Source organism: Aphis gossypii, chromosome 3 (assembly GCF_020184175.1).
Source record: "Aphis gossypii isolate Hap1 chromosome 3, ASM2018417v2, whole genome shotgun sequence".
NCBI lineage: Eukaryota > Metazoa > Arthropoda > Insecta > Hemiptera > Aphididae > Aphis > Aphis gossypii.
Window position 1 is genome coordinate 5,089,861 of NC_065532.1, and position 10,768 is coordinate 5,100,628.

At 27.3% G+C, this 10,768-nt stretch overlaps 3 protein-coding genes across 3 annotated transcripts; 2 read left to right on the plus strand and 1 right to left on the minus strand.

Moving 5' to 3' along the window:
* Positions 1-391: 391 nt before the first annotated feature.
* Positions 392-2,926, plus strand: LOC114119994 (ATP-dependent RNA helicase Ddx1). The gene is made up of 2 exons (XM_027981751.2): positions 392-547; positions 635-2,926. Exon 2 carries the CDS (start codon positions 659-661, stop codon positions 2,834-2,836), a length of 2,178 nt encoding a protein of 725 aa, XP_027837552.1. The 5' UTR covers positions 392-547; positions 635-658; the 3' UTR covers positions 2,837-2,926.
* Positions 2,789-4,937, minus strand: LOC114119995 (NADH dehydrogenase [ubiquinone] 1 beta subcomplex subunit 10). Its single transcript, XM_027981752.2, has 4 exons — positions 4,712-4,937; positions 4,455-4,590; positions 3,187-3,326; positions 2,789-3,118 (listed from the first exon to the last, which is right to left on the minus strand). The coding sequence occupies exons 1-4, from the start codon at positions 4,845-4,847 to the stop codon at positions 3,000-3,002; spliced, it is 531 nt and encodes a 176-aa protein (XP_027837553.1). The 5' UTR covers positions 4,848-4,937; the 3' UTR covers positions 2,789-2,999.
* Positions 4,938-5,083: 146 nt separating this feature from the next.
* Positions 5,084-7,792, plus strand: LOC114119996 (ribonuclease kappa-B). Its single transcript, XM_027981753.2, has 3 exons — positions 5,084-5,322; positions 5,396-5,521; positions 7,448-7,792. Exons 1-3 carry the CDS (start codon positions 5,254-5,256, stop codon positions 7,547-7,549), a joined length of 297 nt encoding a protein of 98 aa, XP_027837554.1. The 5' UTR covers positions 5,084-5,253; the 3' UTR covers positions 7,550-7,792.
* Positions 7,793-10,768: the final 2,976 nt, after the last annotated feature.

The following is a 10,768-nucleotide window of genomic DNA, read 5'->3' on the forward strand; positions in this document are numbered from 1 at the left end:
TACCCTAGTATCCTACAAATATATATATATATATATTGTTCTATGAGGTCAATTTAGAGTCTTGATATACCTGTATAGCGTCGATGTATCAAAGCTCTTTAGGTCAATTTTTCTTATGGCACATGGACTAAAATACTATACAGGAGTAATAAATAAAGAGATAATTTTATATTTTTATGGTACAAAACGTTAGTTGACCGAGTAATACGTAGGGCAGTAAAGTTCTGGCATCGCCGCATCAGGAAATTTCGTTATTATTCATTCAAGTCATCAATCTGATACTTGAAAGTTTCATAATATTTCGTAATATAATCACTAACCAGACGTACCTCATTAATTTTGTAACCATTATACCACAAAACATACCATCTACATTCTGACCGTAATGATAAGATACCAATCTGTAATCAATATTTATTTTATACTATATTTATTATTTTAAAATAATTTTTAATTAATGTTTACCTAGCTCACAATTATTGGCTTTCTAAAATCTATATAGAAAAATACAATAATTACCATCGTAAATTATCACTTATCAGATTTGGTAACTGTTTTTAATTTTTATTGTCGTTTTTATTTCATCTTTGTAGCTTGAACTAATTTTTCACTGATGCAACTGGTTTTCGTCTAGGTACCTACCTAATTTTTATTAGGGATGGCGGCGGCGTTTGAAGAGATGGGCGTTTTGCCCGAAATAGGTAAAGCCATCGACGAAATGGACTGGCTGTTGCCTACGGATATTCAAGCGGAAGCGATACCTCTAATACTCGGAGGTGGTGACGTGTTAATAGCCGCAGAGACTGGTAGTGGTAAAACGGGAGCGTTTTGTCTGCCGGTTATTCAAATAGTGTGGGAAACTCTCAAACAAGGCGGCAAACAGCGAAATAGTTTACCGGTCAGTGCGTCTAGTGTCACAGATCCATGGGCCATGAGCGTGTGGGACCGTTCATCTTCCATAGCCGTGACGCCCGATGGTAAAAAATGCCAATCAAGAGAGCAAAAGGATTGGCATGGTTGTAGAGCTACTAAGGGCGTTAAAAATTCGGGAAAGTATTATTTTGAAACAACCGTCACTGATGAAGGTCTGTGTCGAGTTGGCTGGTCTACACCAGGAGCTGTTTTAGATCTGGGTACAGATAAATTTGGTTTTGGTTTTGGTGGAACAGGCAAGAAGTCGAATAACAAACAGTTTGATTCTTATGGAGAAAGTTTTGGTTTACATGATACAATCGGCTGTTGGTTAGATCTGGACAACTGGACTATTGGATTCAGCAAAAATGGTACATATCTTGGTGATGCATTTAAAATACCTGCAAATTTAAAAACCTCTGCATTTTATCCAGCTGTAGTACTAAAAAATGCTGAAATAGCATTTAATTTTGGTGAGTCATCATTTAAATATGATATTCCCAAAGACTTCATTGCTGTAAGTAAAGCAGCTAGCAATCGCATTGAACTCTCTCAGTGTAATGCTCCAAAAATAGATTCTAATACAAAAAAACCAAATAATGCACCATATGCAATAATTATTGAACCTTCCAGAGAATTGGCTGAACAGACTTTTAACCAAATAAAAAAATTTAAAAAATACCTCGAAGAGCCACAAGTTAAAGATCTCTTAGTAGTTGGTGGTTTTAGCATTAAAGACCAAATTGCTGCCTTATCTTCAGGTGTTGATATTATTGTTGCTACCCCTGGCCGTCTGGAAGATCTTATATCTGGTGGCCACTTATCTTTATCTCATTGTAGATTTTATATATTGGACGAAGCTGATGGATTATTAAAACAACGTTATACAAAACTTATAGAAAATCTACACGAGAAGATGCCAAAAGTTGCATGCGATGGTAAAAGACTTCAAATGATTGTTTGCTCTGCAACACTTCATGATTTTGAAGTAAAAAAATTGGCGACGCGTCTCATGCACTTTCCAACTTGGGTAGATCTTAAAGGTGAAGACGCTGTTCCTGAGACTGTGCACCATGTTGTGGTTACTGTTGATTCCCAGAAAGATTCGTCGTGGACTTGTTTGAAAAATCCCATTCCAACTGATGGTGTACATGACAGAGATAATATAAGAGCACTGAATACATCTGAAGCTTTATCTCAAGGAGTAAAGCTTTTAAAAGGTGAATACTGTATTAAAGCTATTAACAAACACAAAATGGACAAAGCTCTCATATTTTGTCGTACTAAACTTGACTGTGATAATTTAGAAAAATACTTTAAACAACTTGGTTCTTTTTATACTTGTTGTACTCTTCATGGATCGCGAAATGTTAATGACCGTAGAATGAATTTAGAAAAGTTTAAAAATGGCGAGATCAAGTTCTTAATTTGTACTGATGTAGCAGCTCGTGGCATTGATGTTAACGGGTTACCTTTCATGATTAATATGACTTTACCAGATGATAAGACAAATTATGTACATAGAATTGGTCGTGTGGGTAGAGCAGAACGTATGGGATTGGCCATTTCATTTGTAGCTACTATCCCAGAAAAAGTTTGGTATCACGGCGAATGGTGTCCATCCAGAGGACAGAGGTGTTCTAATACTAATTTAACTACTAACAAAGGCTGTTGCATATGGTACAATGAACCCCAATATTTGGCTGAAATTGAAGATCATTTGAACATAACTATACCTCAAGTTGGATCAGAACTGGATATTCCTATGAATGAATTTGATGGAAAAGTAGTTTATGGCAAAAAAAAAGAAAATAAAGGACCCTCTTATAAAAATCATTATGACCAACTGTTGTCTACTATCAATGAACTCACTCAATTAGAAACTAAGGCTCAATATTTGTATTTGCACATGCTTAATAATTAACTGTAACATTTTGTACAAAGTACTTGTATTAAAAAAAAAAAACATACATTTGTATATTAAACAATTCAGAATATAATTTTCTTCTCTAAATTCCTGACTGGGTTTTATTTTCTAATTTTATACACTGCTGTATAATTATATACTGTGTGTTAAAAATCATGAATTACAAACTATCTTTCTTCATTCCAGTTCCAACGGGTCCATGACGTCTCTCCCATATCATGCGATTCAATTGTTTTGCATAACATCTTTCAGCAGTAACAGCAACGCCCAAATCACCATCTACAAATTAATTATTTTAAACATAAATATATCCATTTTACTGTATTAAAAATTAATTCTACACTAACATTTAATTGAATAATTTTCCTCGGCTTCTTGATAAATGTCAGACAATGGTTTGCATTTCCTTATACCATCAGGTGATTCATAAATCCGACAATCCTCGTACCTCTGCCTTAAAATGGATAGAATATTGCTATCTATCAGCCTATAACATTTAAATTAACCAATTATAAAAATTCAAACAATAATCTTTGTACCAGAAATTTAATATTTCATTAATATATGTATATTTTAGATTTAAAACAAAGAGATAAATGTATTGGTTCAACAAAGTACATTATTTTTGTGATGTCACCTTTAGCAGTAGTAAAAATGCTTTGATTTTTAATTTTGAGGGTGATTTCTGGTAGAAAATTGAATCATGTATAAAAATGACATACTCAATGACAAGATACACTCCACACTTACTATAAAGAATAAATAATAAGTTTTTATAACTTGATATAAAGTTATATATAAACCTAATTTAATTTTGTTGTCTAAAAGAAAAAAATATTTGAAATACATAAATTATAATATGAAGTAGGTAATACTTAATTAAATTAAAATGAATAAAAGATAAAAATATAAATGTTGAAATATGATAACAAAATTAACAATTTTTATATTAGATATCTTTTAAGACGTCGTTGTATACCCATGAGTAGTCTACATCTTACTAACATATAATAATAATATTATAGGTATAGTATATTTTTGTTCAGTAAAACAAATTGTGCGTTAACTTAAATATGAAGAGTAAAATTACATAATATGAAACTAAAAGGTAAGAATATTATCAGTGTTATTTTGTAAGTTTTTTACTGTGTTTTAATCTTTAAGTGAATTATGAGTATAAAAAATATTAAATATTTGAAAATACTTATAAATCAATTTAAAAATAAAATATCATAAAAACCCAACAAGTGAACACAAATAATGTTCTTACCTAAAAGTTTAATAATTGGTAATTGCACTTTAATATTTAAACAATAAAATAATGCATTCAATTTGTAGGTACAACACATAAAAGTATGACATTCTCAGTCTGACAACTGAGATCTGTTCATCTACAAATTTCATAATAAATTATAAAATTGTTCAAATATAACTATGGATAAACTGTAGTATTTGTTATATAAGTTCAAAAATGTATCAATAACTACCTATAAGTATAAATTAATAATTTATACATTTTGAAACGATTAATTTAAAAAAAAAAAATTTAATTTTAAAATAAAATAAAATACTATTGCTTTGCAAATATAAATATTTTTTTATTTGTTACACATACTTATCCCGAATTAATTGTTGGTTGGCTTCCCATTTGCATAGTCTATCGTCGTCATAACACTGATCAACTGTGGGCACTCTACGCAATTGTTCGTGATAATAGTTGTAATCTTTCTGATTGGGCTTTACAATGGTTTCTAAAAACAAAAGACATGTTAATGTAAATAAGAAGACCCAATAACTTTTTTTTTAATAAGTACAATGTTGAGTAAATGAAAATAATATTTGTAAATAACAAATAAACAGTTACGGTGTTACCTCTAACCCAGATTACTGGTCCAAGGATTATGCCCTTTAAGTTCTCTAAAAAATCTTCGATTGAGTTCCGACCAGTATGCACTTGTTTTTCGTAACCGAAAATCTTCCCGGGCATGGCATCTGAATCTGAAGACATTGTCGTCGATCTAATATTTTATTAATTGAAAAAAAATTCTTAAAACAATGAAAATTTTGCGAATGTCGCCGTGTTAAGTGTTATCAGCAGATTCTCAATTATACAGATAATCAGTCGGGAAAACGACCTTTGGGAACGATTACCGATGAATTTGATAGTGAGGCTCACGGTATTTATGTACAGCACTGCTGGTGAAACTGTACCTGTACTTACTACTTATCAAGAAACTAAAATTTGCTAATAAAAATTGGGCGGATAGACAAACTCAAGAATCAAGATTACAATAAATAAATTAATCACTTGATTCACTTTCAAGGTAGAATCGTATCTCGATTTTTCGATAGTGCTTTATATTCTACCATCCAATTTTAATTTAATTAAAAACCACACGCTTAAACCAAACGCCATGAAATTCTGTGGACCTAAACTATCCCTATGCGGGATCATTATCAGCATTTGGGGAATAATCCAATTGGTAAGTAAATAAATAGATTTTTTCAGTCGATTTTAACTGATATTTTCATTATTTAACAATTATCTTTGCACAGGTCTTGATGGGATTTTTCTATTACATCCGGAGTGTAGCTCTTATTGAAGACTTGAACATCCCTGAGGAACACAAGTTCACTGATCAACAAGAGTTCTACAGCTATGCTGACAAAATGTATTCTTTGGTAAGAATTAATAATGGCTTATATAATAATAAATAAATAGATCAACAGATTTTATACTATACAAAATCTACAATTACCTACTGTTAATTTGTTTATGAGACAGTCTCTTGTGTTATGTCCTTTATCGTACTTGGTTTTAAAAATGGGCGTGGGTTTTTTTCTATGCTTGGTTGTACACTTGTACCATAAATTTAAATAAATCTTCTTCTATTATCATACATTGTAACAGATAAATAATTACCTGAAAACTCTTAGGTGACATTAAAAATATATGATTAGAATTAATTTGTCTAGTAAAATTGTTTGATGTATATCAAGCTATCATAAAGTTAAATACTATCTAAATACTATTTTTTCCCTTATAATCCTTTGATAAAATATGTATGACATTTTAATTTGAAGTATTTAATGAAAATGGTTTGGTACCATATTATAATACCTTTATTATCTTAAATTTATTTTATCCGTGTTGGGTTGAAATGTAGTAAAAGAGAATATTTATGAATTAAAATTATTAAACATTTCTATGCATAAATATGTTAAGTAAAATTGTATACGATTGTTAAACAAGAATTAAATATAATAGTATAAAAATATAATAAATCAAAAATATGTAAATCATAAACATCATTGTTAGTTATTAACATGTGCTAGTTTCTCTTTGTATTTCATTCAATTTCAAAGAATAGTTAATCTTCGCTTTTATGTGGATTATTATATTTTTGTACCTTGTTCAATGTTAATTTTTTCATAGATTACCTGTTTTTGTAAATTTCAAATTTTTCTTTAACAATTGTTTTCACCTAATACCTATTTGAAAAAATAATTAGTGGTGATTTTTCGTATAAGTTACATACTCAAGAAAAATTGGAGTTTAAATATGTATTATTTCTAACATACTGATAAATATAGTAATGTGATAAGGATTCTGAAAATATATTTGAATTTTTCATCAAGTCTACTGAAGATTCACTTTCCATATTTTTCAGATTTTATACCCCCCAAAATCTAAAAAAGTAAAAAGTAAAATATTGTTTATTTAAATTTTTGGAGAAACAGTTTAAATGCATTGTTACTTACCACATAGTTTTCATAATAATATGTCCAGTTACTATAACATTTATAAGTAAATTAATTACAAAATTATGAAGGAGAATAAAAATTAAACATATTTTTTAAAAATTTCTGATAAAAATATTGAAATACGTATTTTATTTATGCTATTTGCATTTATTTTGTTCAAATAAAATTTTACGCAAATGTAGGTATAATGAATCTAGAGTATGTAGAATATATTTTTTTAATCAAGTACAAGAGAAAAACTATTTTAGTTATACTTACTTAACCTAAATTTTTAGGAAAAATATAAGATCATTAATATTATGTATAATGGCCAGATATTTCTGGATCTTAAGGTTTATTTTATCAATAAGTAATTATAAGTTATAGCTTATGGTATGAAATGTACTAAGTAGAAGTGTGTTTGTTAATGTTAGATATATTCAAATATATATTTTGAAATATTCCCTTAACTAAATATTTCGTTGAATTCGTTACACAATCTTATTTTTATCCTCAGATCTGACATATTAAAACCAAAAATTATTTTACTTGAAAATGTCACAAAAAAATCTAATGATTTTCTCATAATATTAAACTACCTATTACTAATCTAAAAAAAGACTTTAAATATTTTTCTTTTCTTTTCACTTAGTTCTTTTTTCTAGGATTCCTCAATAAGCATGTGTGAGAGAGGGTAAATTTAACTTGAAAAGAGTTTAACATTATTGTTATTATAATATATTTAAATTTATAATGACCTTATTTACATATTTTAACAAACCATTGAATTGTTTAAGTTTTTGTAATTGTTTTGTGATCAACATACAATGTAAACAATTGATAACCTTTTCATTTTTTTTTCAGAACGCATATAACTGTTGGATTGCTGCCTGTCTTTATATATTTACACTGGTTGTATCAGGACATCAATTCTATATGAACAATCGCAACACAATGAGTTTGTAAAATGTTATTTTTATTATATGTTACAATTTTTATTATTTTTTAAGAGGTTTTTTTTTGTTTTCATTTTTTTTTCAATTGCCTCCATGATCACATTTGAGTTATTCCACATTGTTAACAGATTGTAAAATTATTATTGGGTTTTCACATTGTCATATTGTCAAAAAATGTCTTAGGTTTTAAGAAGTAAATATGAAATATATTATATAATATAATTAAAAATACATTTTGTATTTTATACTGTTACGACCATAAATTGTAAATTATTTATCATCTGTAGATTTATCTTTTATCATTAATGAATATTTATAAATAGTAGGTTCAAATTTGTGTGTTAAATAATGTAAAAATAAAATATGGCTAGACACTATATATTTTACTTTTGAACTCATATATATATATTTAGTCATAGATAAATTAAAATAAATTGCATTTAGCCCTGTGATTTAATTGCATGCAAATTTGACTAGAAATATTGATTGTAGTAATATTTATTAAGGAATATATGCGAATACAGTTATTAAACATACAAAACTCTAATTTTATGCGCATTGCATTTTAAATTATAATCGGTTGGTCTGTGGCTATTGTAAAGTGAAAATGACTACCAAAAAATGAATATGCTATAATATTCTATATTGTCTTATTCAACTGCTCATTGATTAAACTTTGTTAGAGTGTATACGATAGTGGTAAAATTGAGAGTAAAAATAATGATTTTTTTAAGAAATTTAAGATTGTTTTGAAATTTTAATTTTCAAGAGTAAAACAAAAAGTGTTGTCAAGTGAACTCCATTCTGCTATATATATATATATGCTGTGTGGATCACTATTATATGTAGAAGTGTTAAATCTGAATCCAATGATAAGTATCATTGTACACGAAAAACGATTCTGTACTAAGATAATTTGTCAGCATAGGATATATATTTTAAATTGGGTGGTGAAAAAGGTAGTTTATGTTTTAATGACCTGAATAAACCAAAATTTAAGTTCTTTTAAAATTATTGTAAGCCAAACTTATGGAAAATCTTGTATTAAATTTTCAACTCTACTAAAATATCTACTTCTACAAACAATTTTATGAATTATTATTATAAATTATTATAAAAAAATTTTCAAATAATTATGATTCCAATGAATTTTTGACAATATTTGAACTTCAAATGCTAATAAAAAAAAAACTGTGCCTGTGTATTCTTATAACTTTTGAATCACTATAAAAATAATTTAGAGGAACTTTTTTTAAAGTTTTAAGTATTTTAACTCAGCAAAAAAAATTTTATAAAAAAAAAAACTAAACAAAATCGATTTTGCAAAAACTGGTTTTTCATAAAAATTCACGTTTTTTTGTCACTTATTTTGTTTTTAACGATTTTTCGAAAACTACTGGGAAATTTTTTTACCTCTTTAATGCACCAAGGATATTCACTTTGCAATCGGAAACTACCCTGGAAGTTTGAAATTTCGACAAGTTTGCTGTACAGACACAAAAAAAAACACATCATTGTGAAATCGATACATTCATCACTTTGTTCAGAATTTAAAAGAGCAAATAAAAATCATGACCAAAAATTAACTGAAGCTAGTTATAAAAATTAATAAAAAGAAATTGAAAAATGAATTTAAATTAAATAAGTAATTATTTACCATGTATTTCCCTTGATTTTCAGTAATGAAACTGACTCCATTGTCCGATAGAATATTTATATACATTTAAAACGAATATTTCAAATGCCTATAAATAGCATTAAAATAAGCGAAATATTTTTTTAACTAAATAAGGTATGCAAAGAAAATGACAATCTAAATAACTGGTGAAATGTTCAAGCATCTACTACGACTTATAATTTTTGAATAAAAACAAATACTTAAAATCATTTGAGGATAAATCAGAATCTAAAAAAGCAAATAAAAAGTATGACCAAAAATTAACATAAATTGCTTGTAAAAATGAATACAAAAATTAAAAAAAATTAATGTAAATTAAAAAAAGAATTATTTACCGTGTATTTCCCTTGATTTGCAGTTAGAAAACTAACTCTCTACATCCACTTTCATACAAGAGCTAAGAGTTTCAAATTATAACAGTAAATCTTAAATTTTGAAGTGGTCGATATCGATGTTAAAGGCATACTGATTACTGACCGACGTAAGGTGCTGCAGCCTGCAGGCTATATAAATCGACAATCTATAAACATTTAATCCGTATTCTGGGTTTTTTCATTTATTATTATTATTTTTTATTACAATAACATAACATATCATATTATAAAAATTCTACAATTAAAAGAACTGAAATAACAAAAAAAAAAAAACATTTATTTTTATAGTTACAAAAATAACTAGTGAAATTTTCAAATACCTACGACATACTTTTTGAATAGGTAATAACAAATATTGAAAATATCGTTTGACGATGAATCGTTATCGTTGTATCATTTCGTAAAAATTTAAAATTCAAATGCTCATAAGATTTTATTTCTTCATAGGAAAAATCCTATGATGACGGTTCGGGTTTTTTTTAAAACTATTTGAAGGAAAACAGTGTTGAATTTTTTAACCTTAGATATAAATACAAAAAGTTTAATGAATTTTCAACTACAAAATTACTTGTACATTTTCGCAATTTTGAAATATTCCGTAAACTAACGATTATTAATATTTTTTTAACCACAATAAGAACGACTTATAAGAAATCTTGTCATTTTTTGGGGGGCAGTTCAAAATTTTTTTATCGACACTTCAAAAAAAAATATTTAAAAAAATCGAAAATTTCTGTTGTCTATAAATAGTTCAAAAAAATTTAAATATTTTGAAAACTTAACCGTATATAGATACCTAACGCTAATATAGACATTTGGTAAAGATTTCAAGTATGTACTTTGATTAGTTTTTGAGTTACAACCATACAAAAATATCGATTATCAAAAACTGGTTTTACGGAAAAATTCCAGTTTTTCTATTTTTTTATTTTTTTTTTATTTTTTTGAACTGTTGGAAAATTCTTACTTAAAAAAAAAAAATTGTGACGATTTACAACAAGAACGATTTTAAAAAATCTTGTGTTAAATTTTCAAGTTTTTTTTCGACGCATCATAAAAAAAAAATACTTAAAAAAATTCCGCGGTCTATATTGAGCGTAAAAATCAATGGTTACAATACGAAAAATTTGATTTTTAAAAAAACTGATAGAAAATTCTTACTTTCGACCATTAAAAT